General features: G+C 39.3%; 1 protein-coding gene across 1 annotated transcript in view; it reads left to right on the top strand.

Moving 5' to 3' along the window:
* LOC127419663 (neural cell adhesion molecule L1.1-like) overlaps positions 1 to 27,406 on the top strand; it is a 165,426-nt gene that overhangs the window by 105,225 nt on the left and 32,795 nt on the right. The window contains exons 13-24 of the mRNA XM_051661231.1: positions 1,342 to 1,502; positions 1,629 to 1,788; positions 1,965 to 2,092; positions 2,446 to 2,547; positions 2,726 to 2,926; positions 8,611 to 8,681; positions 8,815 to 9,040; positions 10,259 to 10,374; positions 12,216 to 12,453; positions 19,734 to 19,856; positions 23,913 to 24,089; positions 24,191 to 24,304. Of these exons, the coding sequence (XP_051517191.1) occupies positions 1,342 to 1,502; positions 1,629 to 1,788; positions 1,965 to 2,092; positions 2,446 to 2,547; positions 2,726 to 2,926; positions 8,611 to 8,681; positions 8,815 to 9,040; positions 10,259 to 10,374; positions 12,216 to 12,453; positions 19,734 to 19,856; positions 23,913 to 24,089; positions 24,191 to 24,304 (1,817 nt within the window). The remainder of the gene's footprint in view (positions 1 to 1,341; positions 1,503 to 1,628; positions 1,789 to 1,964; positions 2,093 to 2,445; positions 2,548 to 2,725; positions 2,927 to 8,610; positions 8,682 to 8,814; positions 9,041 to 10,258; positions 10,375 to 12,215; positions 12,454 to 19,733; positions 19,857 to 23,912; positions 24,090 to 24,190; positions 24,305 to 27,406) is intronic.

The following is a 27,406-nucleotide window of genomic DNA, read 5'->3' as shown; positions in this document are numbered from 1 at the left end:
TATCTGCATAGAGAGCTATAGGATGCTCCCTTGTGAATGACTTAACTTCCAGTGTGGTGTCTGTCTGCACTGGTCTCAGAACAGTTCAAAATGCACCTCATTTTCATCCTAACTCCATATAAAGCCTCTGAAAGCAATAATGTGATAATGCACAGTAAATATAAGATTTCCAAGGAAAAAATCTAAGTACACATTAGTATATATTGTGTTGAGCAGTGTGGCATTTTGTGATAAATCGCTCAAATTTTAAAAATGGCATATCGGATGAAACTAGAGACTCTAATCTTTCAACTTAAATAGGTTTCAATGTAAAAACTTAATTAGGTTTCCTACCAGATGTACTTTTGTTGATGTTTCTCACAAAGACAAACTCTGCTGTGATCGGCACCATGTTTTTTTTTTTTCACATGACTCTTTATGTCAAAAGTTTATCCTTTTACTCACAGCCCAGAGTCTTCTGAACTGAGATCAGTCTGTTTAAATACATTTTAATTATGTGTTGCGTACCGAAGCCAACATACAACGCATGTGTACGTGGGGTCACATAAGGTTAGTGTATTCTCTGAATACTTTTACTAAAAATATACCTATTTGTTATAAGGTTTAAAGGCAGTAATGTCCTAGTGTGCACAGTAATTGTTATGAAACAAATAGTATAGACTCTAGTGTTTTATATTGCATAACATTTATTACCTGTAACTTTTAAAATCATAATATTAATTAATAAACTTCAAAATGTAGGGTTTAGAGAAGCTAATTGCTGAGGTGAATGGAAACATCGAAAACTAGAGAAATCGTAATACCGCTAACCAAAAAGTAGCATAATATTACCATGTTTTGTTTTGTTTTTGGACATTTAACATATCAAGCAGCACTTTAGTTGATGCAGGTCACACTAGTCAAGTCTGCAATATTTGAACTTCTATCAAGTGTTCATTTCATTTACTGTATATTATGCAAATAAATGTTGCACTGTCTGAAAAAATTGACAAAATATTGTACCATGTTTTACTATAATTCTACTGGATCTGTTCTGTTGCCACTGTGGGCTTTGATTCACCTCTCTCCCCACTCTCTCATGGGTGGAGACTTTGCCCAGAACAGAACTCTATGTTTTATAAGTCATTAAAAGTACTCATTTGAGGGAAGTGGTCCTGACTTAAATAAGATACCTTGGAGTATTGATGAATTATCATGGTACAGAAATATTGTAATCATTCAGTGCCATGGTATTACCATCTGATACCATCAGGTACTGCCACAGTACTTTTTGTAAGGGACATAAGTAATATTAGTTTGTCAGGTGCTCTGATGTTGTTTTAATGACTTGTGTGTTTTCAGGGAGATTTTAGAGTATGGCCCTGCTCTGTCTAATGTTAGAATGTCTCAGTCGACCAATGGAAATCTAGAGATCAGTGACGTGACTGAAGAAGATGGTGGCATTTACACATGCTCAGTGAAACACTCCAACCTGACCATCACTGCCGAGCTGCAAGTTTTGAGTAAGTGCAACAATGTTCAGATATAGAATAAATATGCTATTGGTACTTCTTTTAAATTTAGTAGATTTAACAAAGGTAGATTAGCATTATAAATTGAATTAAATCTTCTCCTGTTTATCTTTCCAGACAGAACTAAGATTGTTGACCCACCGCAGGATCTGCGTGTTGTTCGTGGAAATGATGTAGTATTGCACTGCAAATATACACTAGACCAGCAGTTGAAGTATCCCACAATTCAGTGGAAGAAGGAAGGGTACAAGATCCCAGCGTCTGCTAATTATCACAAGTAAATAAACTTCATCATTCAGGGATGTAGTTGGCCTAATTAAAATCAATAACCATGTTTGCTTAGCTGGTTAATAGAAGTGTTAGTGCCCCCTAGTGTCAGTTCTACAATCTAATTTCCTTTTATTGTCCTGAATGTGCTGGTGTGTTTAGTTTGTGTTTGTCACATGACTGCAGGTACACTGAATATCCAGATGGCTCCCTGAAGATCACAGATGTTCAGATGATGGACACTGGAATCTACAGCTGTGAGATCAGCACTAAACTCGACTCGGCCATGGCCACTGGATCCATCACTGTACAGGGTGAGAACATCAAAAGCATCTTGGAGGAAATTAAATAAATAGTTCACCCAAAAATGCAAATTCTATCATGATTTACTCAAAAGTTGTTATTCACTGATTATCTTCTCTTCTGCCTTAGCTATCAAATCTCATTCACGTTGCTGAATGTTCAAAAACGTTGCGTAAAGATGCCAGGTTTGAAATGAATGCTGATGATGGCTAATGTCATTGGTTCTCAAGTTTGGCAAGTTTGAATATGCAGGAGTGCAAATGAGATTTGAGGACTGCATGGAGGGCAAGATTATCAGGCGAAAACATTGTTGTTTTGTATTGAATTTGTTCTGAAAAACAAGGATGCGTTTGATCCTCTTCAGATAAACCAGGCTATCCTCACTCTCTGGAGATTTCTGAAAAGACAGACCATAGCATCACTCTGTCCTGGACGCCTGGAAACGAAAACAACAGTCCTGTGTCTGGTAATTTTAGTCAAATAATTATTTAATTTCATTACATGGTCACTTGAGCATACTATCAAACATCTGTTGAAAAATAGGAAGTTGCATCACATGTCTGCCTTTCAATCTCCAACCTGTGAATTGTCTCCATTGAACTGCCAGAATGTCTCATATTTCATCAATCTCTGTTGTCCACCAGAGTATGTAATAGAGATGAAAGAGGAGCAGTTCGGAGAAGCAGGCCGATGGGAGAAGTTTGAGAGTGTTCCTCATGACATCAATCATCTAGAGATCCATCTACAGCCGTACTGCACGTATCACTTCAGAGCCCGAGCCGTTAATGACATCGGGACCAGCGAGCCCAGTCCTTCCTCAGAGTCCTACATCACCCCCGCTGCAAGTAAGAGACTCCGATGCTCAAAACATACTCTACACAAGATCGTTGAGTGCATGCAGACACTAATAACCACGCAAGCTGAATTTCAAATGCATTTCAAAATGTTTCACAACACAATTCACATAATGTGTTGCATTCTCAGCAATGTCACAAGGGGCTCTATAGTGGACATCAGCGTAAGTTGTCTTCTTCTACGGTCAACTACTGTCATGGCGGGGCAACATGAACAAAATCTTGCAAAGCCAGTTGGTTAAAGTTAGTTAAACTATTGACATGATCATTAGTTGACATGTCAAACACTATTCTAATTACCTGCAAATTGATTTTCCTTTGCGCCTTTGTCGAGAATGGTGGCAGCCCACTTATCAAATTGGTTTCTATTCAACCCCATACACTCTGCTGCATATTTAGTGTGCCGCCTACAAATTTTCACACCCAAATTTAAAAGCTCGCCTTACACACAAACAGTGGACTAATAAAAAAAAATGGTTCTCATTTTACAGAAGACCTCGCAACTAATATGTGGAGCGGGATGTGGTCGTTTTGTCTGTCACTGGGGAGAAAGGAAGCGGTAAGGGCCATCACCTGGTGATTGTTAACTCTAAACACCTGTGTCTCATTACAGTGACGATGGAGACGGGCTTGAAAAGGCTGCCGAGAACACCGGAGAGACAGAGAGAGAGACAGACCAGTGACATTGTGTGTGTGTGTGTGACCACTGAAAAGTGTAACGTTTGTTATTTGTGAAGCTGAAGAGTGAGTGCCGTGTGTTAGACTGAAAAGTCCAGAGACTGTGTTTGTGAAACTGAAATGCCATTAAAAGTTGACTTACCTGGACTGCCACCCTGCTTCCCACTTCCTTCCTTACTATTGGAATCCTCTACACTGGTGCCAAAACCCGGGATATGGAAGAAGGCTGGTCACCATGGACACCATTGCTAGCAACCAGGAGACTCACCACCAAGCTCTTCTCGTGCAAGAACATCGCTTCCAGGAGCTCCTCCAAGCCCAGGCTGAGGATTGGCAGGCCTTACGGAGCTGGCTAGCTCCAGGCGGATCCTCTGCCGCAACCCCGGAGGCAGCGATGAGGCCGCACCTCCTTCTCACCAAGATGGGGCCCCAGGATGACCCAGAGGCATTTGTGATTCTTTTTGAATAGTTAGCCACCGCCTCCAGGTGGGCATGAACCTTATGGGCCCTCTACCTGATACCACTGCTTTCCGGGGAGGCCCAGCTCACGGCCCAGCAACTTCAACCTGAGGACCACCTGGATTACACCAAGCTGAAGACTGCTGTCCTGCAACGGATTGGCCGCACCCCTGAACAACATCGCCAGCGATTCCACTCCCTCACCCTGAGCGACGCCGGCCGGCCACCCGTTCACGTTTGTCCAGCAGCTCTGTGATGTCTGCCGAAAATGGGTGCTAGCCAAGGAAGGCCCCAGCGTGGAAGACGTCATCAAGCTGATGGTGCTGGAGCAGCTGACAGTACGCCTGCCCCGAGGAACAGCGGAATGGGTCTAGTGCCATTGCCCCATGTCGGTGGATGATGCCGTCCAGCTGGCCGAAGCCCACATGGCAGCCTACCCGGAAGCCAGCGAGCAGTCCAGATCTCTCTCTCTCCCTCCCCCTCTTTCTTCTCCTCCTCCTCTTGCCCCTCCCTCTCCTCCCTCTCGCCCTATACCCGCTCCCCAGAAAAGGGGAGTGGTGCCAACAAAATCAGCAGCCCGCCTTCGTGGGCTGCACTGTGCACTGGGCCCCTCCCCTACCCCTCTCCATCGTCCTTCCCAGGTTGATGTCTCCACCACCACGGGTACAGCCGGGAAGCCTGGGCCGGTCGGTTGGAGAAGCGGGGAGCCGAGTCGCGTCCAAGACCGGCGTCCAGTAATGGAGGTGGAGACGTGGATTCGGGTCCCTGACACGCCACAGTCTGCTCCCGGTTGAGCAGGGACGTACAGGATACTGGTAAAAATTAAGGGGCATACATACTAAGCCCTGGTGGATTCGGGCTGTAATCAAACCTCGATCCATTTGGGTACAATTTGGGATTTGAGTACAAAACACAAGGTGATGGTGAGGTGTGTGCATGGGGATGTTCACAAATATCCGGTAGTGACTATTGTCATTCAATTTTGGGGTGTAAAGCATAGAGTGGAGGCCGCGGTTAATTTCCGCCTCACCCATCCACTAATTCTGATAGCAAATTGGCCGGAGTTTAAAAGGTTATTAAAAGTGCTGTGTGTGGATGGGTCCTGCAAACCAAAATCTCGGTGTGATGTGTGACGCAATGGCTGGGGAGGCGGAGCCGGGGCCATCCACGTCTGCTCAGCGTCAAAGTGACGCGGAGGGGGGAATCCTCCAGCATTCCCGCCCTTAGGGAATTCCCGGAGGGGGATTTTCCTCTAGAGCAGTCACGTGACAAAACCCTTAGGCACACCTTTGACCAAGTGAGAGTAATCAATGGCCAGCAGCTCCAGCCTGATGTTGCCCTCACATATACATATTTTTCGATTATTAGGGACCGGTTGTATCCAGTGACACAGGACACTCAAACCCATGAAAATACAACCCAGTTATTAGTCCCGAGGAGCCATCGGGAAACACTTTTCCAGGCGGCTCACCACAATCCTATGGCGGGTCATTTAGGACAGGAAAGAACACTGCACCATTTAATTGCTCTTTTATTGGACAGGCATTCGCGGGGATGTACGCAGATGGTGTGCAGCATGCCGTGAATGTCAGCTGGTGAATCCACTGGCCACCCCAAGAGCGCCATTGCACCCATTACCTTTAATCGAGGCCCCCTTCGAAAGAGTTGGTATGGACCTCTTGGGGCCATTAGAATGGTCAGCATGCAAATATTTCTTTGTATTAGTCCTGGTGGATAATGCAACACAATATCCAGAAGAAGTGCCTTTTCATAACATCTCAGCATGCAGTGTTGCAGAGGCACTCTTCAAAATGATCTCCCGGGGAGGGGATTCCGAAAGAAATCCTCACCGACCAAGGTACAATGTTTATGTCAAGAACACTAAGCAAACTTTATGAATTGCTGGGGATTAAATCGATTCGCACCAGCGTTTATCACCCACAAACTGACGGCTGGTGGAACGATTTAATCGAACCCTGAAAAATATGATTTGCAAGTTCATACACGAGGACGCTAGAAATGAGAGGCGTGGGAGGAAGGACCTTCCCAAAGCAAAAATGAAATTCAATATGTCCTTGATCTTCGAGCAGAGCTACACACACTGGGTCAGTTGTCACAGCAGAATTTGCTCCAAGCTCAAGAGTCACAAAGCCAGCTCTATAATAGGGGTGCCCAGTTATGGGAATTTGCACCGGGAGACAAAGTACTTGTATTGCTCCCCATGTCGTGCTCAAAATTACTCACCAAATGGCAAGGACCCTTTGAGGTTACATGGTGAGGGACCTCAATTATGAGGTTAAACAAATGGATAGAGGCGGAGCACGTCAAATTTACCACCTCAACCTCCTTAAATTATGGAGAGAGGCGGTCCCCATGTCCATGGCGATGGTAGTTCCGGAGAGGGCGGAGCTCAGGCCAAAGGTGAATTTCAAAGTTGATCCATTCACCCCAGTCCCTTGTGGAGACCACCTCTCACCATCCCAGCACACGGAGGTGGCCAGGCTGCAAAAAGAATTTGCGGACGTGTTCTCTCCTCTTCCTGGTCGTACTAATCTCATACAACACCATACTGAGACCCCACTGGGAGTGGTTGTGCGTAGTCGGCCATACCACGTACTTGAGCACAAGAAAAAGGTGATTCGGGATGAATTAGAGGCAATACTCTAAATGGGGGTAATAGAAGAATAGAAGTCCAAAAAGGAGGTGAGACAGTTCATGGGGCTGGCTGGCTATTACAGAAGGTTTTTGCCTAATTTTTCTGATGTCACCAGCCCCTTGACTGATCTCACTAAAAAGGGGGCGCCAGATCCGGTCCGGTGGACGGAGGTGTGCCAACAGGCTTTTACGAGGGTGAAATCTGCACTCTGTGGTGGGCCGCTTCTACATGCTCCTAACTTCTCTCTCCCCTTTATTCTACAGACAGATGCATCAGAGAGGGGGTTGGGGGCCATGCTCTCACAGGAGGTGGAGGGGGTGTAGCAGTCCGTGCTGTACATTAGTCGTAAGCTCTCTTTGAGGGAGACTAAGTACAGCACGATTGAAAAAGAGTGTCTTGCCATAAAGTGGGTGGTCCTAACCCTCCACTACTACCTACTGGGGCGGGCCTTCATCCTCCACTCGGATCACGCCCCGCCTCAGTGGCTCTACCGCATGAAGGATACCAACGCGCGGATCACCCGTTGGTACCTGGCACTTCAGCCCTTCAAATTTAAGGTGGTCCACAGGCCGGGGCTGCAGCTGATCACTCACCATGTGCTCATCCATTGACACTCAGTTTATTATGTGATCCCATACATCTTCCAGACTTTTCCGTTGAATATCTCAATCTCGGAGAGGACTAGCAGATTAATCTAGGTGTTGTTGGAAAGCTGAGATGCCCAGTTTTGCTATGATGTATAAAACAGAATAATTACACATAAAAAAAATTTAGTAGAGTGCTCTAAAACATAAAGAAAAACAAGTGAATGATTAGTTGAAATAACGAGTGCTACACACATGAAATTTCTAATTTGCTCTATTCACAAATTTTACATAATCAATAATGGTTTCAAAATGAGCAAAATTCAACAACATATGCTTTTCTTTTGAAAGAAATGAATGAGTTAATGTGCATTATAAAAAAAAAATTGTTCATGGCAAACCAAATGTTTGCAAGCTTGCAGCAGATTGTCCATTGTCACCAAAGGTTTGCCGGAGGTTCACCACTTCAGCAAAGAGCTGAAAACTTCTGGCAAACATTTGCAGCGAATCAAAAGTTTGCGGCTAGTTTATATTTTTTGTAAGGGCAGCCATGTAGTGCATGAATTTTCAAAGTGTAGTATCGTCCCAAACAGACCACTTAATGGATTTTTACTACACGGAAGCATTCACTGTTTAACAGCTGAACGAAATGATGTTTCAAGCACACGTGATGTGTTGCCGTTAGCTTTAGCGCATTAGCCAACCTCAGTTCAACACTTAAACAATGTACATATTCACACAGCTTTGGGTGATGGTAAAGCATTCAACTCACATTTGTAAGGTGTTGTATCCACTGAAGTTTCGCTAACTGCTACATTCTTCATTATTTACTAGTGATGGGTCGTTCATGAACGATTTGTTCATTTTGAACGAAATGTTTTTGTCTTTTTTAATCAACAAATTCAATATAATTTTTATATTTCTTCCTTGTGCATTGTCGCACACTGGATCATACACTCGCACCACATGTTTCTCCCTTACAACTATTATTAGAGGACATTCGTCTTTTAGCTGTCAAAGAAATGTACACAATTCATGTTTTAAATCCTACATAATTACATAAATAATAATTTTTAGAAATGTATAACCAAAAAATGTACTTCAAAGTAATTAACTTAATTGAAAGTCAGTAACTGTAATCTGGTTGCTAGACAGCATGTAAAGCTGTATTTACACTACTTTTTAACTAAAAAGCAATTAGATTAAAGTAAATAATTCCTTAATCAGATTACACCCAACAGTGATCACATGTGATATTGGGTGTAATGATGTTGTTTAATTGTATCTCCTATACACAGAGCCGGACATGAACCCAGAGAATGTAACGACTGTCTCAACAGATCCAGACAGCATGGTCATAACATGGAAGGTGATTAACCGTCTTACATCATCCAGTCTTTTCAAAACAAGAGAGAGCAGTATATGAAAAATAGAAGATGAATTGACCAATTAATCATCATGTTTCATTCAAATCTTTTGTCTCCCTGTCTTGCATGTGGAAGGAACTGGAGCAACGGCAGTTTAACGGACCTGGATTTAAATACAAGGTCTCCTGGCGTCAGGCTTCAGGCAAGGATTTGCACTGGAGGGAAACCAGCGTCTCCAGCCCTCCGTTCATCGTCAATGAGACAGGAACCTTCATCCCGTTTGAGATTAAAGTGCAAGCCATCAATGACCTTGGTGAAGGACCAGAACCAGTCGCTACGATCGGCTTCTCTGGAGAAAACAGTGCGTTGACCTTGCTAGATCACTTTATAAAATCCTGCTACCTTAGTTTTGCACCATCCTTTAAATCCCTGCTGACAAGACCAGAATAGTATATATTTCCATTCTGGGGCAGGCTGGTTTATGCTTGTTTTGTGAAGGCCTTTGAAAAGTTTTTCTGTGCTACTTTAAACAACATGTTGCTCTGGTGGCTTTTTTACCTCAAAGAACTAAAAAAAAAACCTTGTTCTTCGAAACTCGTGAGATTTACATTTGTTGCCTCCAAGGTTAGTTCTAGGAGTTTGGTTTAGGCAAGGGTTGCTGCAGGACTACAAATAAACACAGTGTATGAATGTTGCATGTGAATATCACATCTGGACAGGATTCCGTCAAGCATCTGCGATCTTAGGACTACAATGGAAGTAAATAGAGCAACACAATAAACGTTAAAAATACACACCGTTTCAAAAGTATAGCAACAAGACTTTTACACATGAGACATAGTGTGATAAAATCACTTACTGACCTTTTCTGTTTAAAGTTATATCCAATATTTCAACTCATGTCATGACCATGTAAAGTTCACTTTTGCTTTTGCAAGGACACCAGAACAGGACTTGTAACACAGAGAAAAATACAAACACAGGAATTACAATGATGGCATGATATAACTAGTACCGGTAATTCATTTGCCTAGAAAAGCAGTCCCACAGTAAAATGGATTTATACAACTTTTCAGCTTAAAAAACAACATAATTTTTAAGAATTAATTTGTGCCTTACCAAAAATACAAGCTTCAAATTACTGCTTTATATTTCTTCATTTACTTCCCTTGTAAGTGTGCTCTTTACCTACGCTTTTTGATGGTCTAGTCTAAATTATTTTCTGTGGTAATGCCACAATTATGTGACACATAATGTACTTGTATTGAAAATTTCTTCAAGCTAATACAAAGTCAGACAGTGATGGAGACACCAACAGACCAGCATCCACAACATAACATTTAGCAGAGCTAAATATCAACTTTTGTTTCAATGAAATTCACCTGTGTCATTTTGTAGAAGAATGATCCAGTCTTGGTTGTTTTCAAAATGTGTGTGAATTTACAGAATATTCCTGGATACTTGTCTGCATTGATTTCACAGTCAAATTATGAATGCTAAACTTTGTATTTTTTGTAAGAAATCCCTGTTAAATTTGGGCAATAATGCACAGTGATATGTCTCTTTCTCTCTGTCTCAGTACCTCTTGAAGCACCATCAGTGGTGGCGGTCAACAAACTGAATAAAACCGCTGTTATTGTGCAATGGAGTCCAGTCAGCAGGGACTCTGTACGCGGACACTTACTGGGCTACAAGGTACATGATCACATCCTACAACCGTCATTCATTTTCACATTGGCCATGTTTAGATGCACTTCATTTTCTGATGAAGTTTTTATCCTGAAAAAGACGTTTAGATGCTATACAGCTATTGGAATATTGCTGTATACATGTAATAAGAATATAGAAGGCATGCACAATCCTTTCCTGCTATTCTCTTCATGAAATACCGGTGAAACTCTTTAGTCGGCTTTTTAGTAATGGTGGTAATTCCTTTTTAAGACAGTAATTTAATTAACTTATTACTTCTCATCCATGTCCTTAAAAGTAGCACACAAGAGTGTGATGAATTGCAATATGTAGGCCATAGTAAAAGAAAATTGGTCTCCTCCTCTCTCCAAAAATCAGTTTCTTCATAGCTTGTCTTTTCAAACTGTCTGTATATAATTTTACACATAATTACTGCTTGGACATGTGTAGATATAAATAAATATACACTTACAACTGGATATTCTGAATAGGTTAAATTAAAATATGGGTTTCTTCAACTTGGGCCATTTAATGTCCCAGGTAGTTTTGTCACGGTACCAAAATTTCAGTAGTCGGTACCGATACCAGTGAAATTTCACAGTTCTCGATACCAGTTTCGATACCAAAGAAAAAAATTTGCTAATATGATAATGTGCTATTGAACACACTCCTTTAGACTATTTAAAGTTACATTTCAATGTAAATAATAAATTAAAAGATATGTATGTTTCCTTCAAGTGTTTCTAACACTTGTTTGTTTTTAGTAGGGCCCTTTTAGTAGGGTTTTATTTTTTCCTCAAATCCTTTTATCCTTTTTTTAAATATAATTTTTCCAGAATTCCATGTTTTAAAGATTAATTTAATTTCATTATCAAAATGGTGTCTAATCAAAAAAATGTTCCTTAAATTTTTTAAACTTTTAACAAATAAAAAATAGAACAATTACTTATCAACATACCATTGCATTTTTTAACAAACTTTTATTTAGTACAAAAGCACTCTTGCTTGTGATATATTGCTTAATTTTTATTATTACAATCATTAATCATTATTTATTATTATTATTCTAATCATTATTATTATTTTTACAATGAGGATTACATTTTACTGTACAGTTATAATATGAAACTTTTTACCAGGCCTTCATCATTTATTTTTGGTACCTTTATATGTTCAGATTTAGCTCTTTTAGCCTTGTCCCAGACCCGGACTTTCAATATTAAACTATGAAAATCTATTTTAAAAATACAAATTATTATGTTTAAAACTATGATTATCTAAACAAAGTGTTTGAGTGAAATAAACAAACCATTTCTGTAAGTATTTAGGACACATGACATGTTAGCTAAGAAATTAGCCTTAGAAAGACAAAGGAGTCTGACATTTTATTTCAAAAATGTTACAAATGTCCTTTCCATCAGCATCATTTCCACCACAGAATTCTATTAAACACAGTACAGAAATTGAGATGCACTGGAAATGACACTGTGGTGGGAATTTTCATGACTTTCAGAAAAAATGACAAATATGACATAAATCTCCTGTGATGCATGTACATACATTGTTATATATTGGTAATAGACAAATAAACTATTTAGAGTGTGAAAACTATTTTAATGAGACTTTATTCTCTAGAAGTCCCCGAAGTTGGAAAAACACCCATATACTGTATATTAAATACCAACTGTCTTATTCAGATTTCTAGATTCCAGAATATTGGCTTAATCTGGTTAATACAATCAGAGTAATGTGATTCATGACACTGACATAATGCAAATATGACCAAGTTCTGATTAATATTGGAATATTTTCACACATATAAACACTGTTGCTGTTTGTCTCTTGAGATTCATCTGAGAAAGAAGGGCATCAGAGTCAGTCACATAAGAAGACGGCTAGACAAGCGAGCACTGGAGAGACAACGAGATGATGAGAGGAGAGTGATCAAGGTTTATGGTCAGAAGGTGGAAGAGGTTGTGAGCGGTCTTCAGTTTTACTCACACTATACTGTGACGGTTGCAGCATTCAACAGCAGAGGAGAGGGGCCGCATTCACAGCCATATCACTTCAGCACGCCTGAGGGAGGTGTGTGTGATAACCTCTGTTTACCTGCCAATGGTGACTGTATTGATAAAATTACTCACCATAAATATTTCTAACCAGCCATGGCAGAATTTGGCTTAATTTTTAATAAAAAAATATATATATTTTGTTCCTATGCTGACAAACAGTGCAGCTCATTCAGTGTGTTTACATAGACACCAATACGCTGACAACTACCATAAATCAGTTTATTTAACGACAACGCAAGATCAGTCAGTGTAAGAAAACCATGTTTACATGAAGCTTGAATTCATCGGGTTATTCTCTGCTTTTGCCGTTAAAATGTAAACAGTTATGCACATTGGATAAGCCAGTATAAACGCCAGTACAGATGTTAACGTGCAATGCGAAATCAGGATAATGGGCAAAAATCTACCTGTGTCAATCATTTTTTACTAAAGGAAAAACGCTTACAAAAATTGAGTTCACTGCAAATTTGCCGAAAACTTGCCACAAATTGTCCATTGTTGTCAAAGGTTTGCTGCAGGTTCACCACTACCTGTGAAGAGCTGCAAACTTCTGGCAAACATTTGCAGCAAATCACAAGCTCATTTGCAGCAAATCACTAGCTCATTTGCATGTGAAAATAACGAGCTGCTAATTTGCAGCAAATTTGCGGCTAGTTTCAATTTTTTTTGTAAGGTAAAAGGAAAAAAGTTTCCTATTATGGAAAAATATTTAAGGTGTTAACATGACCTCACGCATTGTTGGCTTATTAAGTGTAATCGGTGTAAGATTGTGCATGTAAACACACTCAGTTAAACTGCACCTAGCTGTCACAAAGTTTGTATACTGAATTTATTTTAACCTAAAACAAGTGGTAACATCTACATTAAAGGGATAGTTCATCTCATCATTTACTCACCCTTATCCCGTCTCAAATTCGCATGACTTTCTTTTATGCTGCAGAACACAAATTAAGATATTTTGATGAAGATATGATGTGAATATATCCATACAATGCAAGTCAATTGGGTCCAACACTTCAAAGCTCCAGAAAGCACACAAAGACAGCATAAAATTAATCCAAAAACAAAAGATGTTCACGAGTCTTTCATCTGAAGTCCGAGTCAAGTCTGGAGTCTTTAACACTGGAGTATGAGTCAAGTCTCGAGTCTTTCATCATGAGTCAGAGTCGAGTCTCAAGTCACTAAAGGTTTCATCTTTTACATTATTTATATATATATATATATATTTTAAATACGCTACTTAAAAATGTTTAATGTATGATCTTTGAAAAATCTGGGATACTAATAGAATTCTACCTGAATTTGTAAAAATGTATTTTATTTTATTTCATTTTATTTAATGAACTTATACCATATGGTGTTTAATAATTAAGGTGCCGCAGTTTTTCTCATGGTCAGAACGTGCACACTATGGGATCAAAATTCCGTCAAAAGTATTGTGGTCACGGATCCAAAAATAATAAGCGTGAATCAAAATAAGCGTGAATCAAAAAATAATAAGTGCAGATAAAAAAATAACAAGCATGAATCAAAAATATATAAACACATTTACAATATGCTGCAAAAAAAAAAAAAAACAACAGAAAAATTAAAGCAACTTGTTCGGTACACAACAATATTAAATTAGCCATATAGCTAGCTAATGGCTAACGGCTACCGAGCCTGATTGGTTTCCATGACAGCAGGGCTGCCTGCTAATACTTCCTAACAGGCTGATATCACATCTGTGATTCAGTTAGCTAGATGTGTGTCTTATTTTGCCGAACTGCTTGCCTTTTTTTAGCGACGTACCTGTTTCGATTGGCTATTCTAGATGTAGAACATAGGCTAAATATCGAAAACTACTCTAAAGTTTATCATCTATATCAACGATCGATATCGTTTTATCGTCCAGCCATATAAATAGCTAGAATTTTGACAAAAACCTGCCAGCTGTTTTAAGTCCACAAAAAACTGCATGCGTGCTGATAGCAAGACGTTAAAACATGGGACAAATCTCTCTCTCTCACACACACACACACATGGGGGGGGAGAGGCGGCATATATACTACAAAAACATTAATGAAAGCACTAGGTTGGGGGGCCTGGGTAGCTCAACGAGTATTGACGCTGACTACCACCTCTGGAGTCCCGTGTTCAAATCCAGGGCATGCTGAGTGACTCCAGCCAGGTCTCCTAAGCAACCAAATTGGCCCGGTTGCTAGGGAGAGTAGAGACACATGGGGTAACCTCCTCATGGTCGCTATAATGAAGTTTTCTCTCGGTGGGGTACATGGTGAGTTGTGCATGGATGCTGCGGAGAATAGCGTGAAGCCTCCACACGCGCTATGTCTCCACGGTAACACGCTCAACAAGCCACGTGATAAGATCTGACGGTCTCAGACACGGAGGCAACTGAGATTCGTCCTCCGCCACCTGGTTTGAGGCAAGTCACAATGCCACCATGAGGACTTAGATATATTTAATATATACATTAAATACCAAAATTTATAAATAAAAATAAAAGCGCTAGGTTTAAATTGACACAAACTCTGGTCGGCGTTGGCGACCTAATGAGCTATGTAGCTACACTACCCAATGTTTGTGACAGTATAATATTAGCTAGCTTTCTGTGTAAATTCATTTTACTAATCTTTGAGATTGTGTTCTTCCTGAAGTTTCTGCTTCTGAGGGCACAACCAAATGTGAGCACTAATGGCACGGCGGGTGCCGTCGTGTTTAATGGGACTCTTGTCGCATTTCGGGGTTTATGCGGAAATACATCATCGAATTCTATGATAAGGGTCCGATCGATCATGACGCATGGGGAAATGTGAAGCAGATGTAATTAAACCATACAAATAAAACACAAATACTTCCTTTAAGATATTAATAGTTAAGGTTTTTGAAATATTCATGAGTCCTTTGTGTCGAGTCCAGTCAAGTCTGAAGTCATTTTAGTTTGAGTCTGGATTCGAGTCTGAAGTCTATTAAAATGCAACTCGAGTCAGAGTCTCTAACTCAAGTCCCCATCTCTGGGTTTAATTAATGTCTTCTGCAGAGATATGATCACTTTCAGGTGAGAAAAAGAACAAAATGTAACACATTTTTCACTATAAATCTTGGCATCTGCAGTCTTATTGGCGCATGTACAGCACACTGTGAATGTGTCAGGCGTGATGATGAGTAACTGAGCTTCAAACTGATGTTTGAGTCAAAGAGACTAAACCATGGAATAAACTAGTGGTGGACAGATATGGGTTTTTTAATGGCCGATGCCGACATACACAGAGGAGGGCAGCCGATAGGCCTATAATCTCCTGACAGGAAAAAATGAGAATTTCAGACAATTTCCATTTATCGTCCGATGTATCGGCCTCTTTGATATATCGGTTGACCACTAGATTACCACTGGAGTCCTGTGGATTACCTTTATGCTGCCTTTATGTCCTTTTTGGAGCTTTAAATGTTTTGGACCCTGTTAACTTACATTATATGGTGAATCACACATCATGTAGCCATCAAAATATCTGCATTTGTGTTCCGCAGAAGAAAGAAAGTCAAATGAGTTTGACACAGCATCAGGGTGAGTAAATGATGAGAGAATTATTATTTTTGGGTGAACTATACCTTTTACTGCTTTTATTCAAGTAAAAAGCATTCACTTTTTTAATCGCTTCACATGCAAGTGGTTCATTTTCAGAACTCTTGGTACAAAACCAATCATACTTTTAACAAAGCTAGTCATTATTTCAAAACCTGCTAACATGCTTTCATTAGGGTTGTACATGTTTCCTTTCATATAATAACTGTTTCAGAACAAAATATTATCGGGACGCGTAATGAGAACATTTGGTTTAATCACCAAAATACAGCAGGATGATCTTTCAATTAGTGTTTTGAACAGTTAGTTCAATCAGTAGCAAACAAAGTAAGAAAAGATCAATGTTTCAAATGGATATTAAAGATGTTGAATAAAATATTAAAGTACTGTAAGGTCACATTAGAAAATACACTTACATTGCCTGACCAAACATTAATTACAATAATGTAAATTCCTAATGCCTGTAACATCAACCCAATTCCAAGGTGTGATCAGTGAAGATACAGTATGACACTAGACAGTTTTCTGTCAATTTTGAGATTGCAGACTGTTCAAGAATTGTGCAACAAGTGACAGTGAAATAAATTACATTACAGTGTACAAATGTACACTGTAATATAATTTACTGTACTGTATTGTATCCTACTCTACTCTTAAAGTACATTATGAATGAAATTGACAGTTTACCTTGTCAGATTGGGGTGAGTCATTACATTTACATTCAGCAAATGCTTTTATCCAAAGCGACTTTAAAATGAGAGAGACTTACAAAGTTGGCACAGTACTGTAATTTGGCAGCCTCTGCTTTAGTTAAGCTTCTGTTTACTGTATAACATAGTGAGCAATAATCACCCAAATTTCACAGTTCCCTGCCCTCTTTCTCCCTCCCTCTGATACAAATTCATCCTTTCTCTTCCAGTCTATCCTACTTTACAGTGACAGATTGAAAATACTCGTACACATGCTCTTAAATGGATAGTTCACCCAAAAATGAAAATTCTCTCATTTACTCAGCCTCATGCCATCCCAGAAGTGTATGACTTTCTTGCTTCTGTAGAACACAAATAAAGATTTCTAGATGAGTATCATACAATCAATGCAAGTGAATGGTGACCAGACCTTTGTAGCTCCAAAAGTCACATAAAGGAAAGATTTTACATCTGAAAGCCACATGTGGTGCCTGTTTAGTGTCACTTTCACATCTGAAAGTGAAAGTGAAGATTGATAGTAAAAAAGGACTTACATTGTGATCAGTTTCTCACCCACACCTATCATATTGCTTCTGAAGATATAGATTTAACCACTAGAGTCGTATGGATTACTTTTATGTTTCTTTTATGTGTTTTTTGGAGATTCAAAGTTCTGGACACCATTCACTTGCATTGTATGGACCTACAGAGCTGAAATATTCTTCTAAAAAAATCTTCATTTGTGTTCTGCCGAAGAAAGAAAGTCATACACATCTGGGATGGCATGAGGGTGAGTAAATGATGAGACAGTTTTCATTTTTGGGAACAATTCATTATTAATTATGTTATCCTGTTTTCAACATATAATTTACTGTAGATATTTATACTTTACAAACACATAAAATAATCACACTTGTTAAAAATCTATAGATATACCAAATTATTAATTGATTAACCATTAAGCTTAGTTGGATTAATTGATAGTCAGATGTATTAAAATAAGTGAGAACAGATACAAATCAAAAGTTTGGTGTTAATAACATTATGAAAGGCAATTACTTTCAATGAAAGGTATACAGTATATATGTATATAAATGTTCCTTGTGATTTAGTATATTGTAATGTTTGGGGAAAAAACTGCATTTTTGATGATCTGTTATGATATTAGTACTGAAAATGAAAATGTACCACTTGTAAAAAAATAGTACCAAAACGAATAAAAAAAAAACTTTTTTTCAGTGAGGGTCAGACTATTATTATTACAGTCATATTGCAGTTCCTAATACAGGTGCATCTCAATAAATTAGAATGTCATGGAAAAGTTCATTTATTTCAGTAATTCAACTCAAATTGTGAAACTCGTGTATTAAATAAATTCAATGCACACAGACTGAAGTAGTTTAAGTCTTTGGTTCTTTTAATTGTGATGATTTTGGCTCACATTTAACAAAAACCCACCAATTCACTATCTCAAAAAATTAGAATACATCATAAGACCAATAAAAAAAACATTTTTAGTGAATTGTTGGCCTTCTGGAAAGTATGTTCATTTACTGTATATGTACTCAATACTTGGTAGGGGCTCCTTTTGCTTTAATTACTGCCTCAATTCAGCATGGCATGGAGGTGATCAGTTTGTGGCACTGCTGAGGTGGTATGGAAGCCCAGGTTTCTTTGACAGTAGCCTTCAGCTCATCTGCATTTTATGGTCTCTTGTTTCTCATTTTCCTCTTGACAATACCCCATAGATTCTCTATGGGGTTCAGGTCTGGTGAGTTTGCTGGCCAGTCAAGCACACCAACACCATGGTCATTTAACCAACTTTTGGTGCTTTTGGCAGTGTGGGCAGGTGCCAAATCCTGCTGGAAAATGAAATCAGCATCTTTAAAAAGCTGGTCAGCAGAAGGAAGCATGAAGTGCTCCAAAATTTCTTGGTAAACGGGTGCAGTGACTTTGGTTTTCAAAAAACACAATGGACCAACACCAGCAGATGACATTGCACCCCAAATCATCACAGACTGTGGAAACTTAACACTGGACTTCAAGCAACTTGGGCTATGAGCTTCTCCACCCTTCCTCCAGACTCTAGGACCTTGGTTTCCAAATGAAATACAAAACTTGATCTCATCTGAAAAGAGGACTTTGGACCACTGGGCAACAGTCCAGTTCTTCTTCTCCTTAGCTCAGGTAAGACGCCTCTGACGTTGTCTGTGGTTCAGGAGTGGCTTAACAAGAGGAATACAACAACTGTAGCCAAATTCCTTGACACGTCTGTGTGTGGTGGCTCTTGATGCCTTGACCCCAGCCTCAGTCCATTCCTTGTGAAGTTCACCCAAATTCTTGAATCGATTTTGCTTGACAATTCTCATAAGGCTGTGGTTCTCTCGGTTGGTTGTGCATCTTTTTCTTCCACACTTTTTCCTTCCACTCAACTTTCTGTTAACATGCTTGGATACAGCACTCTGTGAACAGCCAGCTTCTTTGGCAATGAATGTTTGTGGCTTACCCTCCTTGTGAAGGGTGTCAATGATTGTCTTCTGGACAACTGTCAGAACAGCAGTCTTCCCCATGATTGTGTAGCCTAGTGAACCAAACTGAGAGACCATTTTGAAGGCTCAGGAAACATTTGCAGGTGTTTTGAGTTGATTAGCTGATTGGCATGTCACCATATTCTAATTTTTTGAGATAGTGAATTGGTGGGTTTTTGTTAAATGTGAGCCAAAATCGTCACAATTAAAAGAACCAAAGACTTAAACTACTTCAGTCTGTGTGCATTTAATTTATTTAATACACGAGTTTCACAATTTGAGTTGAATTACTGAAATAAATGAACTTTTCCATGACATTCTAATTTATTGAGATGCACCTGTAAAGTCACAGGCCAACTAGTGAGTAACTTTATTATTTACTTGCCAAATCCAGTTTTTACTTGCATTTGGCAATTGGCGAATGTGCATTTTGGAGCCTGTCGCTATGAGTTTGTGTTCATATTAACTGAACGTATGTTCCTCTGCTGTTTAGCTCCTGGAACGCCGGCACTCTTGACCTTTGACAGTCTGTCAGAGACACAGGTCACTCTGCTCTGGCAACCCCCACACGAACCCAATGGACTCATCACAGGTTACCTGCTGCAGTATCAAGAGAGTGAGTGATGCTTCCTCAGTCATAGACATGCGGTTATTAGTGATCAGCCAATGTGAGTTTTTCAGTAACTGATAAACTGTTATATACATAGTCCTTTAAATGAGGTACGGTAATACAACTCAGGAAAGGAATAGTTCACTAGGGTTGGGAATCGTAAGGAATATTACGATTCCAGTTCTGATTCCGATTCCTCTTAACGATTCCGGTTCCTTAGCGGTTCCAGTAACGATTCCAGTAATTCTTTTAGTACTTTTTTTTTTAAAGAATTATTTAGAAATGAGAAATGCAATTCTTATTGCATTTACTACCCTCTACTGTCTGTTACCAAATAATGAGATCATTTCATATTTGTACAGAGCAGATATAAAAAATCAGAAATACATTTAATACAGTTCTTGTAAAAGGTGTGTTTGCAGACTTTTTAGAGACATAAATCCAATCCAATAATAGATCCTAACTATATTTTAAATAAAGATATCTAAACCAACACGAAATGTGATGGCATATTTCATTAATTCGTTTATTATTTTATAAAATTCCACTTATTACAACAAAACTTGTTTATCTTTAATTATACATTGTCATATGAACAGCCAGTCAGTAACTGCTTGATTTAAGAGACACAGCAGGTCATCATTAAATAAACAGTAACAGTTCCAGAGACAGTTTAGACTGTGTTTTGTAACCTAATGTTGTACTTCAGGCTTGTGAGACTTCAACAGTTCTTATTTAATTTTGAGTTGGACATTCATAAATTGCACATCAGTTTATGATTATTTGTATACTGGAACTGGAAATATAGAACCGGCTCCTTTGAATAATTATTTCGGGAATCGAACTGTACCAGAAGCGCATATGTTTCGCGCTGTAAAAAGAGCCGGCGAAAGACTCGTTCGATTGGGAATTAAATACACTGGTAGGACTGTATGTTTTTACGCTGTAGTCAGTCGAGGGCAGAGATGTGCTGCGGGAAACATTGTCAGAGGATTTCAGGAGGTTGTTCCAGCCACATTAGCAGAAAATTGCATGCTGGAGAACCGTTAACGGAACCAAAAGATCATACGATTCCGGTATTTTTTAAATAATGGAACCTGTTCTGAACAAGAACTGGTTCTCGGTTCCCAATTAAAAGAGAAAACATAAAACCACATCGTGGGGTTCAAAATTCTTAGTCTATTCAAAATATAAATTTTGCAGATGCGATTCACAGAAAAGGGCTAAATAGTTGATCGGCTTGTGATGCGTGAATAGCTTGCATGCACAGCATGAGTCTCGTCACACTTTAAAAATGTTTAGCCTCCCATTCAGCTGATGAAAACGCTGCGTGATCATGAGGAAGGATTACATCAAGATGTAGATTGGAATGCAGGTGCGGAAAATGTAAATAAATAAAATAGCCTGCTCCACTCTCACTGTTGCTTACATGCTAGGGATTACTTTAAATTGAAAAAATATCAACTTTACCCACATTTTATGGACATAATTTCATGTATAAACTACTTTCAGGCGCTGGATTGCTGTCCTCTGACGGAATCTGACTTTATATAGCTTGGTTTTATTTTTCCAGGAGTGTTGGTTATTTATGTTTTTCAGAAATTAGCATAATTATTTCTGATTCAAAGTAATGGCCAGCATCAATCAATCCCTGCCAACCATGTTAAAATAAAAATATACATTTATAAATTCTGTCTGTCTAACACGTTGAGTGATCCAAACATCATCTGCAGCCTGAAACTGAACTTTTGGTTGGATTTTAGGATTGAATGCATTTAGCTGCATAGAAAGCTATAGGATGCGCCCTTGCTCCCTAATTCATGAATGACTTCCAGTGTGCTGTCTGTATGCACTCAGAACAGTCCGAAATGCAACTGATTTTCATCCTAACTTCATTTAAAGCCTCTTAAAGCAACATTTTCCAGCTTTTATATGAACCCATTGATTCTCAATGTGATAATGTACACATTAGTGTGCATTGTGTTTAGCAGTGTGGCGTTTCGCGATAAATCGCTCAAATTTAAAAAATGGCATATCAGATGAAACTAGACACCCTAATCTTTTGACCCAAACAGGTTTCAATGTAAAAACTTACTTAGGTTTCTTACCAGATGTAGTTTTGTTGACGTTTCTCACAAAGACAAACTCCGCTGTGATCAGCGCCATGTTGTTTTGTCACATGACTCCATAAGTCAAAAGTTTAACCCTTTAGTAACAGCCGGTAAGTCGGTTTAAATTAGTTTAAATTATGCGTTGTGTATAGCGAAGCCAAATAGGCATGAGGATATGTATATTTATATATTAAATCACGCAAGTTTGGCTTTATCCGCAACCTCTTCCTTGTCAGTCATCTTTGTCAAAAGCAAACAATGCAAGTTTGTTGGTGTTTGTTGTGTCAGTGTGAACACGACAGTTATGTTTCTCAACATTCTAAATACAACAACCAAATTTAGAATGTTTGAAGTGTTGGTGTGTTTGTGAGGGCAGTGTGAAATGGCCTGTTAATGATTTTAGCCGTTCTGGAACTTCCACCAGCCTTAAGGCCAATTCACACTGCCCCAACAAACTCCAACAATCTCTAACATTCTAAAGTTGGCAGTTGGATGCAGTTGGATTTAGTTGGATTTAGAATGTTGAGAAGAAAACTGACATTATCAAACTGGCCCAACAAACACTAACTGTGTGAACATATTGACTCAACAAATGTGTTTGTTGGAATTTGTTAGGGCAGTGTGAATTGGCCTTTAGCTGTTGAATTAGCCACGCCCCTTCTTTGTAAAACCCTGCACTCCAAAGACACGAGCAGTCACACACACTTGGAAAGTGCTGTAATCAGAAATGGAGCAGATGGGGGAGGTGAGGAGGAATCCTTTGCAGGAGCAGGACAACTGCACTTATTGATCCTGCCTCGGCTTCAATATCACATTTGCTATTGTGCTGTTGTACTGAATATCAGCACGGTTGAGACTACCTGCAGCCCAGTTACAGCCCCACTGCTCATGTGTCATTGCTTAAATATCACTAAATCCAATATAATGTTGAATGATGACATAAAATATAACTGGCCTGAAAACTGTGAATATTTTCTCTTTATTTATGTTATTAGTTGTGATTGGTTTCAGTAAAGGAGCTCTTAAATACCTGGAGTAATCTATCTGTTAACTTTCCCATTCATTTAAATGGCATCTGCTCAGCTAGCACAGGGTTCCCCAGAAGTACGTGATCTGGAGGCTGACATCTTTGCTTGTGGGTGCTCAGTTCCAGAATCGGCTGTCATATGATCGATCGCTTGTCAATTGCAACAGGAAAATAATAATAAGTCCATTTAAGGTTTTAAAAAGATGTATCACAATGTACTTACGTTGGCTTGAAAAAGACAACATGCTGTTCGACAATTTACATTGATCAGGGTTTTTCCAAAATCCCCTAACAAAGACCAAAATTATTAAATGTAACTTCTAGAGCTTTCAAGCTACATCCAACAAACTTGGTACAGACCTTCAGGCTATGCTGACTTAATGTGCTATGTATTTTCTAACTGGTCGGACTTAAGGGGGTCACACATCGGAGTAAATGAGTAAATAAAAATGCAGACCAGATTGATCGATCGGTCCGTCTGACAGTCTATGACCACATTCACACTAATGGTTTTCATTTGATAACACGCTTTTCAGTTATCTAATGTCATCGTTTTCCATAGTATGTGGTAACGGAGAGGGTTTTTTTTTATTTCTTTCAAAATGGTCCATTTTCGGTGGAGGAAAATATTGTTGTGTGTATGAGAGATGTAAACATAGCAAAATTCATGCATTTTCAAAGGAAAATGTTAGGACATGGCCTATGAATCTAACTAGCAGGCTGTTTGTCTTACTATAAAGTACTGTTAATCTTCAAACCTCAAGCTTTTAAAACTTCAACTTTCAGGCCAAGCTTTTTCTCCTATCTTTTAAATAACTGCAATTTAAATCATTAAAATAAAGTTGTTCTAGCCTCTACCAGCAGGAGCGAACGGGCACCCGCTAACCAGCCAATTCCTGACCCCCTGGTTTCTGTTCTGTTTAGTTATGGATGGTAGTTCAAGCCCACAGCAGGTGGAGTCCATTGATCTGGCCCCTGTTACTGAGTTTACACTGAATGGTTTGAACCCTAAGAGTCGATACCACTTCGACCTGAGAGCACGCAACGCTGCTGGGGATGGGGAGCCCATAAAAATTCTGGGTGCCACCCTGCTGGATGGAGGTGAAAGTCACAGCTGTTATTTCCACTTAATTTCAATTTATTGTGTGACAGCAGAATGGCATGACATATTTGATTATATGTGATCTGTGTTTCCTCTTTAGAACCACCATCTGTAATCAACATAACCACTGGTGAGACATCGGTCAACCTCAGCTGGGTGCCCGGAGTCAGACATCGCAATGTTCCCTTCAACTTCCGTTACCTGAAAAAAAGTGGTAAAAGTTTAATCAAGATAAGCCCCACAAAAATGCTGAAACATTTGTAGTTGCACCAGATGTATTAAGCAGAGGTTGCATTAACCTAATTCTCTGTCATTTATGATTCCAAAAGCTGTCTGTAATTTTGACACATAACAAAGATGAAAACCATTTAAACCAAGTGCATCAGTTTTCATTTTAATCATCTTTATGAGGCTCCTCTCTCACAACATGCTGTGAATGAGAGGGAGAGATCGCATTCTCAGCAGAGTCAGCGTGAAAAGAAGGCACTTTTTAATGCAGTAATAATGCAAAGGTACGTTCCCCAACCTGCAAATAATTAAATAGAACCTAGGGTGACCATACGTCTTCTGTTTTTATGGACATGTCCTCTTTTTCGAATCATAAAAAGCTAGATTTGCAGAAATTTCCGGGATTTTGGTTTTCATATTGAAGTGAACCAGGGTCGGAAATTAATGGGGGCTTGGGGCAAAAATGCCATAGAAATTGTCAAAGCACCCAAATTTTAACATTTGATTGAAATTTGATTTGGTTGATTGAAAGTAAGGGGGCAACAATATGTTTGTTGTTTTATTAATAACATCTGAAATAGTTACAAATAATTTCAACTCAATCTTAATTTGAATGTTTGCTGAACATTATTTGCAGCGCAGCGCGCCGTCCGTTGTTCAGATATTGCCGAGTCTAGTGGCAGATCAACGACTTACGTGGCTCTATCATAGGAGAGAGCGTAACGGTCAACTAGCGTGTTACCATAGAATGTCTATGGGACCGCCGTGTTATGCTATTTTATGCTAAGCTTGTAGGCTCACCTTGGTAGAAGGGCTCGTGTGTGTGTGTTTTGTGAAGTGTGCGTCAGTGTAATGACTCCGTGTGGACACATTGGAAAGGTTCCGCCCTTCAAACCAGTGTTTATGCTGGCGTATTAACGTTAAATTCGTTAATCGCGATTTAGAAAAATTAACGTGTAAAACCTTTTAAATTAATCGCATGCTTTAATGCATTAATTCTGAAAGCTGTAATCTAAACATTGAATACAGAGTACCCACAATGGGGGTACAAAGATCAAGTTTTGCACAAAATTCAGCAAGAGCTGAAAAAAAGTTAACCTACCTATACTGATGCCATTGTGGCCTATGGCACACAGACACACACATTCAGATCGCACATGCCCTCTTTCGCTGCTCCGGTCTTCTCTTGAGCACTGTATCCTGCACACTGTATCTTTATTTATATTTTATTTTAGTTCACTTTATGGTTTAAGCATCTACACATTAGAAATAATATTACTCATTACAAAATAACAAAAACAAGACTCAGATTTAGTTTATTTCTCTACCTTATTTCATTTCAAATTATAGTATATTGTTAACTAGATTGCAGTGCACACATTCTAGTTTACGTTGTATGGTACACATTTATGTGAATTATTATATTTATCTTTGAGTTGTTAGGGACAAAAGGAGTTTGTAACAACCCCCAACATAGGTCCGTCACTCCACATAAAGGACCAGTGTTGTGCTGAAATTTCACTCCCTGCCAGATTCTTACTCCCTGTTATCTGATTGGTCCTTATCCCTAAAGCCCATAGTTAACACCAACCATAGTAGGGAGTCATTGGTCCCTATGTCTAAAGGCCACTCCTACACCCACCACTAAACATAAGGGATACTAGGGGGTGAAAAATGAGCACGACATCAGTTGCCGCAATTTCTGTCGTTTTAACAGCCACCACCACCCTGCAGATTAGACATGTGGGAGAGCAGGGTTGTTTGTGTTATTTTCTAAATTTATTATGAATTTTTCTTATGTATTCCTTGCTTTATTTTCTTATGATTTAATTGTTTAACTAGCCTTTGTCTTCAGTGTAGTATTCAGAAGTATGTGTGTGTAATGGATTAGTCCATGGTGTGTATATGTGCCCCTGCTGTGTCATTTGTTAGGTCAGTTTTGTTCTGTTTGGTTCTCCTTAAGTTTTCTTATTTATTTGAGTTATTTTCAGTTAACACTGAAGACTTCATTTATTTTGATTTGTAACTTTGTTAACATATATTTTTGGTTCATTAAAAGTTTAGTTTTTGTTGGAAAAACCTGTGTTCTCGTGCCTTGACTGCCTGGTCCGTTACGGACAAAATATCAAAAGATCCCATAATATTGGAGGACACGTGACGCCATGCGAGAAGCAGACGTGTGATTGCGAGCTCTGCGCACTTTGCTAGTTTAAGTATTTTCATGTTATAATCCGGTGAGATTCGATACACCCAGTTACATACTTGCTCTTTGAGGTAAACATCGCAAAGAAGTCAAAATCCTCAGACTCTGGAGACATTAAAAGACACTTACGTGTTCAAGCTGAGGCCTCTGACGGGCCTGTGAGCTGGGGACTCGATTTGGATGGCACATCGAGAGATGAAATCCAGCGTCAACTGTCCAACATCTCAGTGAGGCTGACGAAGGTTGTTGCTGACTTGGAGGATCTCGCTGTAATACGTCGATCGATTATGGTGATGGAAAAAAATTCTCTGAGTTGGTCACAAGAGTGACAGATGTTGAGAAACGAATTGATTATCTGGAGTCTTCGGAAAGGGAATTATCCGCTAATCCACCCGTGTCCAAAACAGACTTGGAACACATTTTGGAAAAACTTGAATATTTCGAAAATATGAACCGAAAGAATAACATATGAATTGTTGGAATTCCTGAGCATGAAGAAGGCAGAGATATGGTGAAATTCCTGGACGAGCTCTTCCCCAGTCTGCTTGACATAACAGGCCACAAATCGAGCGAGCTCATAGACTCCCTGCTCGCAGATCTGCTGAGGAAGACAGGCCCCGATCAATCCTGGCAAAATTTTTGAGATCATCCGATAAAGATCTCGTGTTGCACCAGGCGAGGAGCAAAGGAAAACTTTCTTGGAAGAATCACAATATTTTCTTTTTCCCTGACTTTGCGAATTCGACAAGAGAGAAACACGATCGGTTCAAGGAATGTAAGAAACTCTTACATCAACGGAAGATCGCTTTTGCACTGATGCTTCCAGCCAAACTGAGAATTAGACACCAAGGATGGCAGCAAAGTATTTACATGTCCAAAACTGGC

The sequence above is a fragment of the Myxocyprinus asiaticus genome, chromosome 29 (assembly GCF_019703515.2).
Source record: "Myxocyprinus asiaticus isolate MX2 ecotype Aquarium Trade chromosome 29, UBuf_Myxa_2, whole genome shotgun sequence".
NCBI classification, from domain to species: domain Eukaryota; kingdom Metazoa; phylum Chordata; class Actinopteri; order Cypriniformes; family Catostomidae; genus Myxocyprinus; species Myxocyprinus asiaticus.
Note: the sequence above shows the minus strand (reverse complement) of the source record. Positions and strands in the feature narration are given on the sequence as shown.